General features: G+C 34.6%; 2 protein-coding genes across 5 annotated transcripts; both read right to left on the bottom strand.

Annotated features, from left to right (window-relative positions):
* Window positions 1-10,175: 10,175 nt before the first annotated feature.
* Window positions 10,176-15,814, bottom strand: LOC147391304 (subtilisin-like protease SBT4.14). 3 transcript variants are annotated; one of them, XM_086458882.1, is made up of 12 exons: window positions 15,701-15,814; window positions 15,540-15,614; window positions 15,230-15,466; window positions 14,779-15,106; window positions 14,571-14,638; window positions 14,185-14,470; window positions 13,342-13,612; window positions 12,348-12,551; window positions 12,169-12,262; window positions 11,936-12,044; window positions 11,214-11,724; window positions 10,176-10,881 (listed from the first exon to the last, which is right to left on the bottom strand). In XM_086458882.1, the coding sequence occupies exons 10-12, from the start codon at window positions 11,989-11,991 to the stop codon at window positions 10,630-10,632; spliced, it is 819 nt and encodes a 272-aa protein (XP_086315008.1). In that variant the 5' UTR covers window positions 11,992-12,044; window positions 12,169-12,262; window positions 12,348-12,551; window positions 13,342-13,612; window positions 14,185-14,470; window positions 14,571-14,638; window positions 14,779-15,106; window positions 15,230-15,466; window positions 15,540-15,614; window positions 15,701-15,814; the 3' UTR covers window positions 10,176-10,629. The 3 variants fall into 3 exon arrangements, with proteins under 3 accessions (XP_086315008.1, XP_086315009.1, XP_086315010.1); XM_086458883.1 differs by having other exon boundaries at window positions 11,936-12,262; window positions 12,348-12,419; XM_086458884.1 differs by lacking the exons at window positions 14,185-14,470; window positions 14,571-14,638; window positions 14,779-15,106; ... (1 more) ...; window positions 15,540-15,614; window positions 15,701-15,814 and adding an exon at window positions 13,870-14,145 and having other exon boundaries at window positions 11,936-12,262.
* Window positions 15,815-17,330: 1,516 nt separating this feature from the next.
* Window positions 17,331-20,300, bottom strand: LOC147391303 (uncharacterized). 2 transcript variants are annotated; one of them, XM_086458881.1, is made up of 3 exons: window positions 17,975-20,300; window positions 17,612-17,902; window positions 17,331-17,536 (listed from the first exon to the last, which is right to left on the bottom strand). In XM_086458881.1, exon 1 carries the CDS (start codon window positions 20,266-20,268, stop codon window positions 18,328-18,330), a length of 1,941 nt encoding a protein of 646 aa, XP_086315007.1. In that variant the 5' UTR covers window positions 20,269-20,300; the 3' UTR covers window positions 17,331-17,536; window positions 17,612-17,902; window positions 17,975-18,327. The 2 variants fall into 2 exon arrangements, with proteins under 2 accessions (XP_086315007.1, XP_086315005.1); XM_086458879.1 differs by having other exon boundaries at window positions 17,331-17,902.
* Between the last annotated feature and the right edge of the window lie 501 nt (window positions 20,301-20,801).

Below are 20,801 nucleotides of genomic sequence, written 5' to 3'. Positions count from 1 at the left end.
GTACTTTCGAGATTTTTCGGAGGTCCGAGGTATATGAGGGGTATTTTCGTCATTTTGATGATTTTTTTACAAATTTTTATAAATTTATCTATTTTCATCGATTTGGGTCCCGTTAGACTCAAAATCACGTTCTGAGTGCAATGGAGGTACCTTCGAGACTTTTCGGACATTCAAAATTTATGAGGGGTATTTTCGTCATTTTGATGATTTTTTACAAATTTTTAGGGATTTCTGCGTGAGATTTCTTTCAGTCACTGTGTGAGTATTTTTAAGTTTTAAAGTTATATTTTTCTAGCGTAGCAAGGTCTCTAAGTTATCGAATTGTGTAACGAACCTATGCGTACGTGCTTGCTAAGTTAGGTGTAAGATGTAGCGATCCTAAGCGTGCGTAAATTTCTAGGTCGAGTAGTGACGAGTAAGGGGGATGAAAAGACTAGAAACGAAACGAATCAAGCAATACTCACAAGCCTTCGAGTTCTTTTATATTCATCATTAGGAGTCCACCAAAATCGAGTGACGAATTGTCGAATTAGGTAGATGAAAAAAAATGGAGTGCCTACACTCCACCACTTGTATTATGTATTTGTTGTTATATTTAGAATTATAAATTGAAAAGCATGTCTACTATTTCAGTATTGTCACCTATATTTGCATAAATGAAAAATGTGTAATGAGTATGGATGATTGATGCTATGTGTAATTTTTAAACTGTTTAGTTGCTCATCCCTGGCTATATGTACTAATTAATCGTAGTTTCAATTGTAAAACTTACATGTTTTGAACTAATGCAGTATGATTATTCGATCACGTTAGGTGAGGTTATTAGTAGGAATTGTTTGTGGACCTACTGGGTAACCATTGTTACTCACATTTTCCTTCCATCTTTTTTTTTTAATTGCAAAGCCTATGCTTGGGGAGGCGAGTGTTGAGCCATCCGTCGAGGAGCATCTGGTTGGTCAGATCGACGACTAGTGTCCATTACCTGGTGAGCATTGGGATTATTTCTCCTAAAAGTTAGTTCGTCCTAAGAGATGTACATAGTGTTTTGGGCCGAGTGATAGGGCTATGCTAGAGTGAGGATAAAATTTTATAATCTTGTATATTTTATCATTTTGCGCCACTCTGATCTCACCTTATGCCATTCGTTACCCATTCTCTTCCATACCTTGTATGTTTTTGTCACATGTTATATATAGGATTTGTTTGGTTATTGTTTTATCAAGTTTGAGTTCCGTGGAACGCTAACATAAACAGAGGAAACCATGCCAAAATTTTGAGACGCCATTTAGTGCCTCGAGGTGGCCTTGGGATTTGTGTTAGCGTTTGGTGGGGCGTCAAATAGTAGTAGTCTAATTTTGTTATTTCTATGTTTCTTTTTCTGTGTAAAGACGTTTCTTTTTCTGTGTAAGGACATTTATGTCCATTCACCTATGTAAGGGCATTTTTGTCCATTCACCTTTTTTATTATTATATATATCTGCCAAGCTCTTAATTAGAGACTTAACAATTCTACAATTCTTCTCTACCAACACTATATTGGGGTAACAAATGATACAATTATATCAAAACAAATAGATTTGTAACATTACACAAAACAAAATACGAAGTATAGACCATGCTTGAAGTAGACAATAAACCAAATGAGTAAATAATAGGCATCATTTCAATTAAGGCAAAACAAAGAAGTCAAGAGACCTACCCACAAAATAAAAAAAGAAAAGTGAAAACCCTTCTTACAATTTACAAACCATTGCTCATCCAAAAAGAGAATCTTCAAAGATCACCTTAAATTCAAGGAAAACTTTATTCCAAAAATGTTGGTTTATGGCCCTAACTTGAGTTTTTTTGAAAATTCGAGAAAAATTATTATGAACTATTCTTAGAAGAATAGTAATTTGAAAAGTATTGATACCATGTAAGAAGCATGAACTATTCTTAGAAAAAATAAAACAGGATAGTAAGGCTTTTCAACAAAATAAAGTGCAAAATTTATTAAATCCATAAGGAACAATTTGAGTGGCCTAATGAAATAGATTGTCACTAAAAGTATTATGAATAATTCTGTATGTGCTCACTACAATTTTCATTTCATCTTTCATACATATATATTATAACATATTACAAATATGAAATCTGCTTAGTCCAATTTTTGTTCTAATACCATTTTATATTCTTTACATGATGCTATCTCACTTTAACAACTTAAAGTTGTCTGCAACACGTTCGGGTGGTGGACCTACAATAACATCATAATTAAAATACTTTTCTTCATCTTTTTTCTTGTTCTGACTGGTTTAAAGATTTGAATCATTGAATTGGACATATTGCGTAGATAATATTTTTTTTATAGAAATAGATTGATTTGTGCTAGATATGGGTGCCAAATATCGATATCGAGAGTGTGCTACTCTTTTACGAGCTGCTGTCTTGAAGATGGCCATGTCCTACATTTGAAAATGATGTTATGAGATAATAATGACATAATTTGGTAAGAATTATATCATGCTTACGATGAATCTTAATTTTTATATCCTACCAACAAATTTTCTTCAAATCTATCCGAAATTTGAGTTGACTTGCAAAAATTACATGTCAAGAATGTAACATGAGTTATTCAGGTTTGATTACTTACTCCAATAAGAAAGAAAAAGTACTTTAAGTCTTAATGGGTAACATTTTCATTTGAAACAAAATCAAATATGAAATAATATTCTGGATGCTGATCCAAGTGAATGTTTGAATAACATTAACTTAATAGGTTTTTATAACTTATTAGAATGGTAGTAAAAAGACTGCACCCCATATGTCCATTTAACAAAACAAGTGCTACTTAGAATAGATATCATTTAATTATGTAGGTCTGAATTAGATAATGTATGAGACTTTCACAAGGAATGACCAAACATGAGCGAAGTGCTCATCAACAATCATAAATAAATAAAAAATGAGTCCACAACCTAAAGTAATAACCAATCTTGATGATTAATAGAGGTAAAATAACTCAATAACACAGAGCAGATAAAAAGCATAGGCACATAATAGTTAAAAAAATTATAAACTAATTTGAAGGCAAAATCTTTCGGCAATGCTCTAAAAGTTTAAAAATACAATCAATTAATACAACCCTCAAGATGAACCATAGAATAAATAATTAGAGGAGTTATGTTATTCTATAAAATGTAGTTTCTTCTTTGCAATTTAGAAGTTAGTCTTGTTTTTTGTATTCATGTAGAAGGAAATTCTATGTTGATAAATTAGCCAACCTTGTTGTTGAAAGAGAGTTTTAAAATTTTGGGATGGGTGCCAACCTTATCTATATGAATATTAAATTGAACGGGGCCTTTGTTTAGTGAATTGGAATGGAGATTGCTCTCTTGGTATTGAAATATAGGATTCGAGTGAAATTGGGTCTTCAACTTCACTAAAATGTTTCAATGATTTTCGATCAACTTTTGGGGGTGCCATAAAAATTGAAGGTGACTTTTCTAGTGTCATTATGTGGCTTTCAAGGAAGACGTTGGAGGGGCATGTCTGAGTTTTGATTATTTTAGTTGAGAATTTCTGCGAATTGCTTATTTGATAAACCCACACTCCGAACTTATGCTAGAGATTAAAAGAAATGGGAATTGCTGTGAACTTCAAATAACAAATGCAAAGCCAATTAGGATGTCACTATTGCCATACTCAACAAATTGTAAAACAAATAACTATAAAGAAATGGGTTTACTAATTATTCTACAAAAAAAAACAAACTCTAAAATATAAATCCAAGTTTACAATTCACAAAAATCACGTCGGAGTTTTTAAATAAACAATTTTCTTAGTGGTTTCCCATTTTTAAATAAGGTGTGTACCTTATATATTATTTTTAAATCAGTAATCATATCAAGTATAACTACTGATCGAGCAACACTACATTTTAAAAGACCTAATCACGAAAATAACTAAAAGAATGACTTACCTATTAGAGCAAGCCTTGGAAACCAAAATCATTTACAGAGAAAATAACCCAAACATGAATTATTACCAATTGAATCAGAGACTTTAACCCAAATAAACATTCAAAACACTAATCTTATTACCTATTCTTGCAACACATTGCATCAGCCTTCTCTCTATTTCATTTTCTCATCATTCTTTAATTGCGAAGTAACGATATAGAAAGTTGATTGAAACTCAATAGCCTACATGAGAACATACAGTTGTTCTAGCCTTCCATGCAATTCTCAATCATTGTTAATCTGACTATTTTGAACAACTTTTTTGTTAAGTAACTTGAAAAAAGTTTTACACTATCAATAATCAATAAGAAAGAAAAAGTAATTTAAGTCTATATGGGTAACATTTTCATCTACAACAAAATCGAATATGAAATGATATTCTAGATGCCGATCCAAGTGAGTGTTTGAATAACGTTAACTTAATAGGTTTTTATAACTTATTAGAATGGTACTAAAGATACTGCACTCCATATGCCTATTTAGCGAAATAAGTGCCACTTATTAGAATGGTTACATTTTCATTCTCAATTCTCCTGAGATGGTGTAAACTTGAAATGCTCCTACTGAGGGTGAGTCAGGAATACTCACGTGCATGGTCATTGCATGTGTGGGAATAGATGAAAGAGGTACAACAAGTGAAATCCTTAATTATTTACATCCCACGTACTTCTATAATAAGTTTTAGGATCATTTCCAAAGAAGGGCTGCAATAAAGGAATGTACCATGTCATAAAACAACTAAGTCGTGACTATGTGGGGACAGATGAAAGGAGCCCTGGAAGTAAAACTCACATTGATTCATTATGCCACATATCTATATGATAAATTTTAGGATTATTGCAAAGAGGAGCTGCACTTAAGGAAAATATTGAAATTCTCTATTTAGCACCAAAAAAAAATATATACTGAAATTCTACTATATTTCCTTTAATTTAGAATATTTCCATGAAAAGTATGGAAATAAAACCATGGAGATGGCTCCAAAGAAAAGTTTCAAAAAATCTCAAGACACTAAAAATATCACTTGCCATACACACAGGGTTTAAACAAGTCATGTGTTTCTTTAATATCCAATGTGGAAAAAAATGTCAGCCTCATCCAAGAAGAATAAGAAGAAGAAAAACAACTTGGAACATAGTTGAAAGCTGTATCCAAACATGAGTACAATGTAGGTGATATCAAAGGTGGAGAATTATCACCAATGGCCAGGAAAATGACTCCATAAAAGATCGAGAGTGATCATTTCTTAAGAAAATGAATATGGTGGAGACGATAGCAAAGGTGAAGAACTGTAACCAATAGTCATAACAAGGGTTACTTCGTCTTAAGAGATATATGAGGCTTCTTTCTTAAGGTTTGAATAGAGTTCAAAGGGCTAATACATTTTTTGGTTGAAGTTTAGAAAGAAATCGTTTGTTTTGGAGGACATACACACTGAACTAATCATAGACAAATTAAGCCGAATCAAAGATTAATTTTTCTTTTGGTTTATTTTGGGTGGACAAGCATAGTCATAGACCACTGGATTGATTGGTAATCTATTTAAGAACATCAACAAAAGAGTTATTTCAAGGATACAAATCTTCATCTATAGGCCTATGTCATAAAAAGAAAAAGGTGATAGTAATCACTATTCAATTTTGCTCATTCGGTATAACATGAAGGACCGAATTTCATCAAAAAACAAATATGAAACAACTAAATCGTGACTATGTGGGGACAGATGAAAGGAGCCTTAGAAGTAAAACTCATGTTGATCCATTTGCCACATATCTATATGATAAATTTTAGGATTATTGCAAATAGTAGCTTCACTAAAGAAAAATATTGAAATTCTCTATTTAGCACCAAAAAAAAAAAAATACTGAAATTCTACTATCTTTTCTTTAATTTAGAATATTTCCATGAAAAGTATGAAAATAAAACCATGGAGACAGCTCCAGAAAAAAGTTTCAAACAATCTCAAGACACTAAAAAGATCACTTGCCACACACTGGGTTCAAACAAGTCATGTGTTTCTTTAATATCCAATGCGGAAAAAAAATGTCAGCCTTATCCAAGAAGAATAAGAAGAAGAAAAACAACTTGAAACAGAGTTGAAAGCTATATCCAAATATGAGTACAATGTAGATATATCAAAGGTGGAGAATTATCACCAATGACCATGAAAATGACTCCATAAAAGGTCGAGAGTAATCATTTCTTAAGGTTTGAATAGATAAGGCAAGATTGTTTTTACCAACCCTATAAATATGGATATAATCATATAAGGGAACATCCTAAGGCTTGTTTTGGTTGAAGTTCAATAGAGTTTGTTTATTTGTTTCGACTTTTTGAGTGTGACATCCAAACGATGGAAAAGTGGTTCTTCTTAGAGGAATGCCCCATTATGGCAACTGATAAGGTGACTCCACCACCAATGCTATCGGCTTAATTGAGGTGGAGAGGCTTTTATTCCCCGTCGTGATTAGATCTACCGAACATAATTTTTTTTTAATTATTATTATTATTTTAAAAAAAAACAAGAAAAGAAGAAAAACCTCGATCTAGTTAATTTGTTTTTTCATTCCCATGGACATTTTGAGGATAAATATAGGAAAATATTCAAAAGTAAAGGGTATTATTGTCAACAAAAAGGTCATACCAAGCACTCCTCTTTTATAATAGGTTATAGATGTGGCCAGGACACCCAATAGGCCTAGTTCACAAACATGGCTCTAAACATAGATTAGGCCAAGCCTAATAACTAATTTGTCCCAGCAACACTAAACAAACCCAATCCATGATGTGATGGGCCACACCAAAAACCGATCAATTCATTGTCCTTTCTACATGAACTCATGATGAAAAATTCATGGGTAATTTTTAGATCCCCCTCAGAGTTTTGATTAATATTAGAGATACCCTTAATAGTAACATGCTTCTGTAGAATTCGATCTTGGATACCAGACCAACATGAAATTACCCATACTAAGGTAAAATCTGTTTTAATCTATTCAACCTCTACAAATCATTTGGGCCCTAAAAATCCGATCATCCAACCTCCTAAAAAAGCCCTATATCCTGTTATTGAAGTTTGAATGTTGAAAGAGATACAATTTTGAGACAATGATGATGTATAAAAAAATTTACCCTAGAGGTTAAAGACGAGGAACGTTTTTCTAGAAAAAAACATGGGTTATCACAAGATATTGAAAAGGACATGTTGGTCAATCTCTATTTATCTCTCATGAAAAATTGGCTTCAAAGAGGCCGGCATGCCATCAATAAATAAAATTGCTGCCAAAGGGTATCAAGAACAAACTCCTTATAAGAGGTTTTCTGAAAGATTGTGAACAGTTACTAAAAAAGAAGGGAATGTATCAGAGTAACAAGAATTAGAGAATCTCAATTTCTAGGGAGGATTACGAATGCGTTGAGGATATATTGGAAGAGCAAGAGCTTCAGTGTCAATAGCTGAATGGTAGTCTTAGGAAGGAAGAAGACATCATGATTTGCACAAGGAATAAATGTAAAAAGAAGTGGTGTTGGAGTGGAACATTCAGTGGGAAACATATCATCATCATTAGGAAAAAGATCAATGTAAATAAGATTAGATTTAGTGAGACTATGGGAACTGTTAGGGTTAGAAAAGAAAGGAATATGTTCCAAAAATACAACATGAGGAGACACATAAAGTTAATGAGTAATAGTATCAAAATAATGGTATGCTTCTAACCCTCACTATAGCCAAGAAAGACACGATAACATATCTAGCAGAGAATTTAATACATTCAACATGAGGTTTGAGAACAAAACAAGTGCAATAAAAAACTTTCAAAGAGGAGTAATCTGGAACAATACCATACAACCTCTCAAAAGGAGAAATGTCAAAAGTGAAAGTAGTAGGAATCCTATTGATCAAATGCACAATAGTGAGAATTGATTCACCCCAAAACACACTAGGAACACTGGCAGAAAGAAGAAAGAAACGAGCAGTTTTAATAATTTGTATGTGTTTGCATTTAGAAACATAATTCTGCTAGAAAGGATCAGTGCAAGAAGATTAGAAAAGTCATTAGAAGTGTATTCCCCACCCAAGTCACATCTAAAGCATTTAATAGTAGCTATGAGTTCCATTTTAACAAAAGCACGAAAATTATTAAAAATATGAATAAAATCAAAATGATGCTTCATAAGATACACCCAACAATAATAGTATAATCATCAATGAAAGAAAATATTTGAACCCCTCTTTAGTAGCAATATGGCAGGTCCCCAGACATTAAAATGAACCAAATCAAATGGAGCATGAGAAACTGAAATACTTTTGTTAAAAGGTAAAGCAGAAAACTTAGCAAGTTTGCAACCACTACAATCTGAAATATCGTGAGTTGGTAAATTTTTCAAGACACTAGTAGAAGCTAAATATTTCAACCTAGAAGTAGAAATATTACTAAGACAAGAATGTCATAAGTAAAAAATTAGAAGCACTAAGATGGAAAGATGACAGATCAACATTAGAAGCAGCAAGGATATGGATATGAAGTTCCTCCAACAAGTATAAACCTCCCTCTCTACAACCTTTCCCAATCAGCCTTTGCGAATTAAAGTCGTGCACATAACAAAAAGTAAATGTGAAATGAACCGAAAATCTAGAATCACATAATTGTTTAACAAAAATAAGACTCAAAGTAAATTGAGGAATATAATAAACATCTGAAAGAGTCAAATGCGAGTTAGCAATTGAACCAACACTTGTTAATGACATAGAAGTGTCATCAGCAATCGTAACTGGAATAGAAGATGAAGATGAAAATAATGAAGTAAACAAAGAGGAATCATATGTCATGTAGTCCCTTGTGCTCTTAAGTTTAGTTTGCAACTACGTTTTGAAAAATGTCAAATCGACTTGGAATTTGATCTCGCCATTTTGACTCGATGAATTTCAAGTTGACCTGGCCTTTAAATTAGTTTGAGCCAACTTGTTGAGTCGACTCTCAAATGCATCAAATTTGATTAGAACATGATTAAGTCATACAGCTATATTTAATCCTTTATGAGAAAATAAAAAAGAAATACAGTTCTTAATTTTCAGTATTATGTATTTTTAAATATTTAATAAATTTAATATAAACAAATGGTCTAAATCAACTCAATTCAATTTCTAATTTCTAAAATTATGGTCAAATGAAGGTTAGGGGTTCAATCCTTGAAAAAGGAAGAACCGACCCTTCAAATATTTTATTTCTTTTGAATAAAACTAAGGCTCTTATTGGACTGCCTTGATCTCATGGGCTTCTTAGGCCATGTCTACTATGTACTACTGGTCTGGACTACATCTTGTAATACATCTTATAAATGGGCTGGGCAAATAAAATTATTAGGACGACCCAAACAAATAGCCCTTCCTATTCTACCTATCATTGGATCGGGCTTTTACTTATAGGTTGTATCCTTTTTAAATACCCATATGGGAAAATAGGATCCTTATCTTCTTTACTAAACTTGTTAAAGAGATGAAATATAACCAATGCATATATATTTTATTAGACGTTGAATCGATCAAAAAAAAGAAGAATTGGTTAAAAAATTAGGATACATTCTATGGACACAAAGCAAATGAAATGCTTTCATAAAAATTCTCATAGGATTGATCAAGAAATTTTTATATAGTACCAAATCAAGAATTAGTAATCGAACAGATTCAAACTCTTATCACTGTGTGAAAATACCTAAAATTCGACGGCCCAAAACCGTCGAATTTTGGGTCAATTCGACGGTCTTGACCGTCGAATTGGACCATCGAATTAGGGCTTGTCGAAAAAATATTCGGCGGCTCAAAACCGTAGAATTTTATAAATAATCGACGGTTTTAAACCGTCGATTATGTTAATATTCGACGGCTATAGGCCGTCGAATAAATTATTTTCGACGGTTATAAGCCGTCGAATCTGTAATTATATCATATTATCGACGGAATGAGACCGTCGAATTATTTTAAACACCATATCATATTGAACTCATTTTTTCATGCCCAAATGTTTTTGTCTTCAACTTATACCTGCAAAAATTTCACACATTCATATTCACATCCCATCCACATCGACATTCACATCCCATCCACATCGACATTCACATCCCATCCCATCCACTCACATCTCATCCCGTCCACTCTCATATTGAAGAATAATAAGATTTAAAAAAAAAAATTTACTTATATAAGTCGAAGTTATAAATCACATGTTGGAAGAATTCCTGAGATCATGTTCATATACATCAACATAATGAAATCTGAAAAAAAAATCCCACTTTCAATATTCCATTTCTTAGAAGATGGTAAGGTGCATACGGCATTAGCACCCGCTACATGGGCAGATAGCTCTGCTGCACTTTGCAATATCACCAAAGCATGAGAAGATGGGCATATGGGCAGCTTCACAGACCGAGAAGATGGGCGGCTTCACAGATTGATGCAACTGACAAGTCCTTGGGGAGTTGTGTCATTATGCCATCACAGTAAGGTAACACCTCCTCCAATGCCTTGCATATGTCCCCAACCACACTGACGGTGATGGCACAAACGTCAAAATGCAATGTCTCCCCAAGCTGTTACATCCAGAACAGCTACCAGACAAGCCAAAAGAATTCAGCGCAAGTCGTTCACACTCCCTTTAATGGCCGCCCGTTGGAGAGGAGTTAGGTCATTGATATCTTTCAACTTGTATTGCTTGAGAAACTCATCATCACCATCATCAGATGTTTCATTAGCATAGTTCATAGGACTGCTTCTTTCATCAATGTGTGGGCCACATCCAATGTTGATGATCACGTAAATAGCAGAGAAGCATGAGCAGAGAAGCATTAACTCGCCAATGGCAGCGGAAGGTGTCCCATAATTCTGTAAAGCGTAAATAGAAACTTTGTGAGCATTAAGACCAAATCAGGACGAGAGGATGAAGAGAGATTAACAAATATTAAATTTCCTGGGGATAACGATGTCTCCGATGGATAAGGAGCTGTCCCCATTACCAGAAGTTCCAAAATGGATGATCCCAAACACGTTGAATAGATCCACCATTTGTTGTGTCATGAAATTCATAAAATTCGACAGACCAAGAGGTCGAATGGGCATCGAATTTTTCATTCCCAAGATTAGGACTTATAAGGTGATCAAATGGATAAACATTTAAACAAGATGAACGTTATATGAAGCATGAAGTGTACTCTCACCACAAATGTCTTCTCATTGCCTAATGTGACATTGCTAATTATTTGGCGATCCAAACTGTTTGCAGCAACAGTTAGCATCCATGGTGCACCATTTGTAACAGTAACCAAAGACGGGCCATCATTTCCTGCAGAAGCAGATGTAAGGATACCCTTTTTCATGGCATGAAATGCTCCTATTGCAATAGCATCAGAATCATAATCTATAGGCGAACGACCAAGTGAAACAGATAAGATGTCTACACCATCATCAATTGCATCATCAAAAGCAGCCAAGATGTCAGCATCAGCACACCCTCCAATCCAGCAAACTTTGTAAACAGCGATCCTCGCAGATGGAACAGCTCCTCTCGCAGTTCCTTTAGCAAGGCCATAGAGGCTTATGTTTCTCACTTCACGCCCGGCCACCGTTGATGCTGTGTGAGAGCCATGCCCTATTGTGTCACGAGGAGACTTTTCTTCCTGTTCCCCAAATGATTTGTCGGCTTTATAAAATTTCGCACCTATAATCTTACTGTAATTTCCATGGCAAAAAAAATCAAATCAAAGCACATCTATTTCTAACTTAATTAATCTATAAACAACATCTATGTTGCACAGATACTTCAAAATGAATGTAGACCATGATATACCCACAACACGTCCCAAATAAACATAGACTTGCATTAAACTGAAATCAGTTTTCGTTGTGGTTCATGTGCAAAATTTGATTGAAGAAAACTTACTTGTTACACTTGAAGTTTTTGCAAACACCTTTCCATTTACTTGGGGGTGGGCCCATTCCTTCATCATTGAAGCTTTCCAATTCTGGCCAGATTCCAGTGTCAATGATGCCGACAACAAGGTCACTCTCAACTTGAGGAAGTCTCTTCACAGTAGTTGGAAAATTCAAGAAAGGACTCCTTGAAGAGTGCTACTGTGTGCATCAAGGATAGCTAGAGTTTGTTAGCTACTCAACTACTTAAGAGTACAGGATCTAGAATTAAGGTACTAGTGATATTTGGTGCACATCTCAGAGCAAGAACCAACACAACCTTTCACTTCTTCTCCACCTGCCATTCAAATCAACCATTTTGTAAATCACTAAAGCAGTAAGCACTGTGTGTGTGTGTGTGTGTGTGTGTGAGAGAGAGAGACCTGGGTTTTGTTGGGTGCTGATGTTGGTGCAGAGGGAAGAAGCACCACCAAGGTTGCAGTAGTAATGGAGATCTGAAGGAGAAAAGGGAATAATGCAATCTTTCAAACACTTCAAAGAACATGGGAGATTGGAGTTGTTAGGTAATACAACACAAAGAAGAAAGCATTCTCCATAACAGCTCTCGAAAGAACCTGTGATTTGCCCTGCAACCATCACAACAAGATTCCTTCCATTCCTTCCTTTGTCAAGCTACTTAAACCATTCAACAAAAAGTAGATTAGTGTCAGCATTTTAGATGTTCAAAGGCATGGTTTGACATTTAAATATCTTTATCGACTCTAAATAACAGGCATTCTAGTGTTATTTTGAAATTTATGACTGTTATCCAACACATTATAATGGATGATCCCAAACACGTTGAATAGATCCACCATTTGTTGTGTCATGGTTGCAGCGTTCCTCTATTCATACAAAGAACCATGCATAGCTAATTAGCTTAATCCTCCCTCCAAAAACAAGATTGTTTCAAAGAAAAAATAAAAATAAAAATCTATATATCCAACCACATATATACGATAGGAGTACGTAGAAGCTAAAAATGTAGAAAGCATGGGTATTTATGATTAATGATTACTATATGCCAATGTATAAGAAGATGATGGAGCTATTAATCAGTGAACTAGAAAAGGAGGAACAATGTAATAGTATAATGTGAAAAGGAAAAATAGTAATATAATATTATTATTATAATTGCAATTAACTTTTTAAGGGGATTATTCTAGAGTTCTATTTGCATTTCAGAGGTGCTTACATATGACTGCAATTACTAGGACTGGGTCATCTTTGGTACTACAACAAAGGTAGAAATGGGATTTGTATAAATACAAACCGGGCCATCCTCATATTTTCAGATTCTACAAATGGGTATCCTAATTCTTCTAGTAGGAATAAAGAAGTATACATCCTCTCAGAAGAGCACTAATAGATACATACCTTATCGTCAAAACGATATACATAGCTGCTCCTCATCTTCATCATAACTGAATCTCCATCCATGTCGAAGAATCCTTTGCTTTTGAAATCTGTGTGTCAAGGATAAGCTTGTACACCACCAACATACGTTGCCTCAACAGATGCGGAGGCTTCTAATGAAAATTCCTCCCATGAATCAGCAGACAGGACAACAAAATCTGCAAATTTCCCGGGAGACAGAGATCCCAAATCATTGTCGAGGAAGCTTGCATGAGCAGCTGAAATGGTGTACCTGCCATAGTAAGCTCCAGATCAATATCACTAGAAGTCATAAGGCAACAAGAGCTGATAGAGAATGATGGAGAAGGAATGGGCATGATGGTGTGCATCACTGTCAAAAAATTCTCCAATTTTTATGGGGGGAAATTGATGAATAAGGGGATTTGAGAGGATTAAACAGTGCTTCTCAAAATTTGTCAGCAATTTGTTGAATACAAAAATATATATATTCAGATCAACTGACAAACCCAGCCAAAAAGGGTCTTTTACCTTCATTTATCCCCTTATAAACTTCATGAAATTAGAGAGTGATACTCAAAAGCGTAATTCAGATTTCAGGAGAGGAGCTGTAATGTATTTCTCAAGGATATGAAACTCTGACATCATCCATGGACGTAGGAGAGGAGCTGCCCCAACCATGTAAATCTTGCTGTATTTTTTATTAGTTATATAAGTTATATACCCAGGGAGGAGGGTTGAAGCCCCAATCCTATGTGGCACATCGTCGAGTGGGGTATCAACCCACCTCCTTTGGTGTATACGATATGGAGTCATCTTCATATTTAAAAGGAAAGGCAATATTACCTGAACAGATGCCCATCCTTTGGCGATGTCAGCATACTCGCTGTCAGTCTCCCCAATCCAATCCCATAAAATCCTCCTCTGCTTGTTCTGATCATAAAAAGTCTTTGACGCATAGTACTTGCCATAATCATACCGCATTCCAATTCCAAGATCTAAATCAGGATTATCTGGTGTCCACACATCATTCTCAAGATCATAAGTGCCAAGTGCATAGTAATCGTGTTTGTCGTCATCAAGACTAGCCAAATTCCATGACTATGCCAAGATGAGTAGGTGTAAGCAGGATCTGCAAGAAATACCACATTTTAGTCCAAATTTCAAGAAAAACCCACTAAATAACACTTATTTTCTAACAAAACAAAAGAATCTTAATTTTTTCATATAACCTAAGAGTCTTATCAATCGTAGATGATCCATCTGGTTTGTGATTTTTTCATATACACCTCATAAACATCTGCAGCAAATGACCCAACTAAGTTATTTTCAGAAAGGATACAAACATTAGATCCAACATGTGAGCAAATGCAAATAACAATAATAACATTGACAATTAGCCCATGAAGTTACCAAACAAAAGGTAAAAAACCTTCTTACCCCAAGCGTTGTCTTGACTTAACCCTCAAAATACACGACAATGACTCCTAGGCCATCTAATCACCTCACCACAAAGAATATCAAGTAAAGTCCCTTGGGGTCCATCTCTATCCATTAGCTCAGTCGAAGAGTCAATGATCTCATCGATACAGATTGAATAATACTCCATATCTGGCTTCTCAGGATCTACTAGTGCTCCTTTGGCGTAGATCACATTCCTTCTGAAGTTCATCTATAAGCATACCCTACCATTATTCAATGATGGTAATGATTCTGATACTGGTTCTTTACCTCCTCGCCTATTAGGAATTGTGGAATCTGATGTCGCCTATAAAATAGAATTATTGTTTATGATTAGATATGTAAGTTAAAATCCATCATTTATATGAATTAAATATTAATGAAAAATTAAATGAAGAATCTCTAAAGTTAAAGTGTTTTTACATCTTACCTGAGTAGAAGGACCTCCAACTTCAAATGTAGATGATTTTTTCTTCTTGTGCTTGTTCTTGTTCTTCTTTTTCTTCTTCTTATCTTTCATTAGTGTATGAACTAGTTGAGTTAAGTTAACCATGTCTCTTTCAAACTTATCCGTATAATTTCGACTTTGAGTTGTATAACGTAATGAAGTCTTTGAAACTCCACCCCCCATGCCTCTTATTCTGCCTTTTCCATCTTTCCCAAACACCTATGCACAAACTATGATTAATATAATGTATGTAAATAAAAAATTAAAATTAAATAATCTAAGTCATACATACAATGGAAATAGGATCATGGTCGATATCCTTATGGGTAAAACTAGGATCTTCTTTAATAAGATTGTTTAATTGACCCTATAAAACAATGAAAACATTACGATGATAAGTAATTTTTTAAAAATAAAAATAAAAAATTTGACCAAAAAAATGACATCACTTACGAGAGATTTGGTCAACTCAGGAGTGAGAGCACTACCATCACTCCTCGTATGACTATCGATGAAAAGCTCTGTTCTTGTGGGATGCCGACCATCCGTCTTATATTTTTTCTGTTTAGATCAAAAATGTGCCACATCAAAAATGCATACAAACTTAAAAGCAATACAAATTAATGAACATTTGAAACAGAGTATGTAAATTAATAATTAGATTAATACTTACCATTTCTTCTGTCTTTTTTGCTATACCCTTTCTACCGGTTGTTTGTGGAGTTTTATTTTGCTTACGAAGCTTTTTCATTTTATCACATTTTTCTTCGTCAGTCGATGTCGATTTTAAATCAACAAACTTCTCCCAATCATCCTGTTTGATCCATCCACTTTTGGGCTTATTCAACTTTCGCTCTGCATCAGTATTACCAACTCTGCAATATTCCTTCCCCAATCGATATTTCCAATCTCTCCATGCATGACCAGCTTTCTGTAGGCAGAACTTCTTGTAGTCCTCAGAAATATCGTAACGGGACTGTCAAAATATGAACAAATAAATCAATTATAATATAATGAAAATATTCATCATTATTACAACTAATCAATAGAATATTTATACTACCTGGAGAAGACGCCAAATAAGTTCAAGCAACTCTGTCGGTACTTTCCTCCAAGAAGAATAGAAAGGTGGCACGTGTGCCATCGCATAGCGGCCTATATTGGTCGATAAGTCTGTCGAATTATCCCCAATGCATTGCCCCATAGCATTGAATTCCACATGAAGACGTGAATCAGATGATGAATGTGGATCCGATGTCGACGAACTCTGATGACTATCTCGTGTAGGAATCGAGGGTGTCGAGCTATCAGAATCCGATGTCGACGAGCTATCAGAATCTTCTATCAACGTCATAAGGTCTGTATGGAATAACATTAAAAAAAATAGTATAAATATTTGAAAGCAATAAGATTAAAATGAAAGCAATAAATCAAATGGTGAGTTAAATAACAACCAAAGCAGAAATATTACACAATATCAACAATGAATTTGTATTTGAAAGAAATAAAAGTAGATCATTACTATTATAACACACTATTTTTCATAAATATATACATAACGTACCAATATAGTTAGTTTTCATCATCATTTTCAATGATATCTTCTTTAAGAACAGATGATAAAGCATCCACGTTACTTGCCGCAAATGCTAAAGGATCTTCAAAAGCGTCTACATCTTTATTCAATCTCTTTGGAGCTTCTAAAACCACGTGCCAAGCTTCCGTAGGCCGACTTTGATCTTTACAATAAAAAACTTGAGTTGCTTGTGAGGCAAGAATAAACGGTTCATCGTCCACTTTTGTATTTCTCATCAATCTCTCTAGATTAACATATCGTAAATTTGTGTCTCGATCAACCATATACCCATTTGAATCTTCTATACGCACCCAATCACAATAAAATACCGTCTCTTTGAAATCTAGGTAGTCCAACTCAAGTATTTTCTTTACAATACCATAATAGGTAACTTCTTCATCTACATAGTTCGTATCTCTAGCATTTGCCTGGAAACTCGTTACAGCTTTCATTGACACCCCAGAGTTTTGTGTTGATAAATTCATTTCATATTCGCTGCTGTATAGAAAACATACCCATTTACTGCATATGCGTTATATGAAATTGCAGAAGCATTTGGGCCAATAGCAAGTCTTTTTGTGATTGAGGGGCTGAAATCGTCATGTAGTTGTTCTCTAACCCAATGAGCGTATGACATTTCTTTCTCTACTTGTGAATTGGTCTTTCGACTATTAGCCCTTGACGCAAGACTTTGAAGGTATTTATTATATTTCCTATAGAAGATAGTATGAATTAATGAGGTTTAAATTCATATAATATAGAAATAAATTTGAGTTGTTGCTACATACTTTTCCCATTGAGAATTCTCAGCAGACTGACGAAGTACCCATTTGCGAACTTGTTCGTACTCCACATTGTTCAGAACATAACGTTTCCCATTCTTATCAATAGGGTAGGCAGGTTCACAGCCATCATTCATAATCATATGTTGGCCTCGTTGATGACTTCCTATTTTACGTAAATCATCGGGCATGTAATGCATAGCATACATCATTGCTTCTTCCATAAGATAACATTCTGTGATAGAACCTTCTGGGAATGTTTGGTTCACCACATATCGTTTATAACTCTTCATCATCCTAATAATATTTTACGAATTAGACAACAATAAGACAAATAAAAATATTCATTACTTATTGATCATCACATACCGTTCAAAAGGATACATCCATCGATATCTAACTGGTCCACACATCAGCGCTTCCTCCACCAAGTGCACAAGGAGATGTATCATAGAAACAAAAAAAGAAGGTGGAAAATATTTTTCGAATACACACACTGTTTCTACAATACGTCCTTTAAAACTTTGTAGCTCCAAACGATTGATTTTTTTCGAGCATAAGACATTGAAAAATATCGAAAGTTGTCGAATAGCGGCACGCAATGGCTTTTGATTCTTCATCTTGAATGCGTGCATCAGCAACACCGGTAATAAATGTTGCATAAGTATGTGGTAATCATGTGATTTCAAATTTTTCAATTGAAGTTCTTGTAAACTCACATTTTATTTCCAATTTGAACTGTATCCGACAGGAACTTTCAAATCCCACAAAGTTTTACAAATTAATTCTTTTTCCTCATTAGACAGTTCGTAAAGAGCTTTTGGTAAAACATCATTGCCATTAATGTTCATCGGCCACAAATTCTTTTTTATCTTCATTTCTTTCAAGTCTAATCGAGCTTTACGGCCATCCTTGGTCTTATCATTCGTCTTCATAATTGTTACGAAGAGATTTTCAGTCACATTTTTCTCAATGTGCATCACATCAAGATTGTGACGAAGTGGCAAATCCCTCCAATAAGGCAAGTCAAAGAATATTGATCTCTTCGACCATGGAGTTTCATCATTCATAGATTTTTTCCTTTTCTTACCTGGTAATTTTCCAAACTCTGTATGAATTGTTTCCAACTTGGCTAATAGATCAACTCCGCTCAACCGACGATTCTGCTTCTCTTTTTCTTCATACCCATTAAATTGAGATTTTTGACTTCTGAAAGGATGGTTGAGATCAGTTAAAAATTTCCTGTGCCCCATATAAGCAAATTTTCCACCATGTTTTAACCACATTGAATCTGTTCCTTCACTACAAACAGGACATGCAAATTTTCCCGCTGTTTTACAACCCGATAAATGACCGTACGTTGGAAAATCATGTATAGCCCATAACAAAATTGCTCTCATTGTAAACATATGTTTAGTGCTGGCATCATATGTTTCAATTCCTGTAGACCACAACTCATTTAGCTCTGCAATAAGTGGTTGCAAGTACACGTCAATGTCATGTCCTGGACCATTTCTCCCAGGAATCAAAAGTGTCAACATTGTAAACTCCTTTCGCATGCATAAAGATGGTGGCAGATTATATGGAACAACCATAACAGGCCAACAACTATATGAGTTGTTTTTCATCCCAAATGGATTAAATCCATCTGTTGCAAGTCCCAACCGAACATTACGTGGCTCAATAGCAAAATCTTCCCATTTACTATCCACTCCTCTCCAACAGGATGAATCTACTGGATGGCACATAAACTCTTTTCGTTGTTGACCTCCTTTAAAATGCCATTTCATATTCTCCGCAATCCATGGCACACTATACATTCGTTTCAACCTTTGCGTTAGTGGAAAATACCTCAATATTTTCACCGGTAAAAGTTTTTTCCTCGATTTCTTTTCATTAACCGGTTTCCATCTACTCTCGCCACATTTTGGACAACTATCTCTATCTTCATTCTCTTTCCAATACAATATACAATCATTAGGACATGCATGAATAATCTCGCACTTCATCCGTAAAGTCTTGATCATTTTCTTCGCGGAGTAGGTGTTTTTTGGTAAGGAGTTATCATGTGGCAATATCCTTTTAATCATTTGCAATAATTCATCAAAACTCTTCTGAGACCATTGATGTCTAGTCTTCATACTCAGCAACTCAACTATAACTGACAATTTTGTATCCTCTTTTCGACATGAGTGATATAAGGGTTGCATCGCTTCCTCTATCATTTGGCGATATTGAATATCATATGTTGAATCATCATGAACTTGGTCATCGTTTCTATCAGAACACTCATCCATACAAGTAACTTCATCTTCTTCGTTGGAAAAATATCCAAGCGCATCATTCAACATGTCTGTCATTCTTGGGATCATATCTTCATCACACTGACGAACAGACGTACTAGTTCCGACTGTTGCATGAACCCCATCCCTCCAATGTTCTCCATGGAATGTCCATCTCTTGTAAGAAGTATCTATACCGTCACAGACTAAATGTTCTGCGATTGTTTCTATATTTTTCCTCCCCGATAAGGAATTACGACATTTGACACAAGGACAAAAATAATGATCATCATTACCCAAATTCTGTCTATTCGTTTTCAAGTACTCAATAAATGACACTACACCATCAATGTATTCCGCTGATAGCCTAGGTTTCGACATCCACTCTTTGCTTGGAACTTCCAATCTCTCCATCAAGCATACAACTGATAAGTAAAAGGAAAAAAAATAACATATTTTTAAAAAGATGTCGAAGCTAATTATAAAATATATTGTTGGTGCTGTCATTAATCATAGTCTTTTACATTATTTGAAAGACAAAACTACACAACTAGTAACAGTGTCTACGTGGCATATTTTAGTATGATTTTCACTTAATGCCAACATTTGGTCGTAAGTAGTAAAAACAAAAAATACAAACTTGCAAATATATCTATTAAATGTTAGGATCTTCCCATGTATTACAAATGGTCTGTGTCTTACCATCCTATAAATGTGATGTAAGGTAAATTTGGTTTGGTAAGATTTGTTATTTATTATGCTGATTATTGAATAGTAGAAAGAAAGTGAGGGATGTCAAAGAAAATGACGAGGATACCCCTCGATAAAATAACTATATTTAAGAGTTGTTAAAAGGGGTTGTACAACTTGGAGTAACTACAGTGTGTTGGCATCCTACCATGGATGATGGTCCT

The sequence above is a fragment of the Akebia trifoliata genome, chromosome 11 (genome assembly GCF_017979445.1).
Source record: "Akebia trifoliata isolate Shusen 1 chromosome 11, ASM1797944v1, whole genome shotgun sequence".
NCBI classification, from domain to species: Eukaryota; Viridiplantae; Streptophyta; class Magnoliopsida; order Ranunculales; family Lardizabalaceae; genus Akebia; species Akebia trifoliata.
Note: the sequence above shows the minus strand (reverse complement) of the source record. Positions and strands in the feature narration are given on the sequence as shown.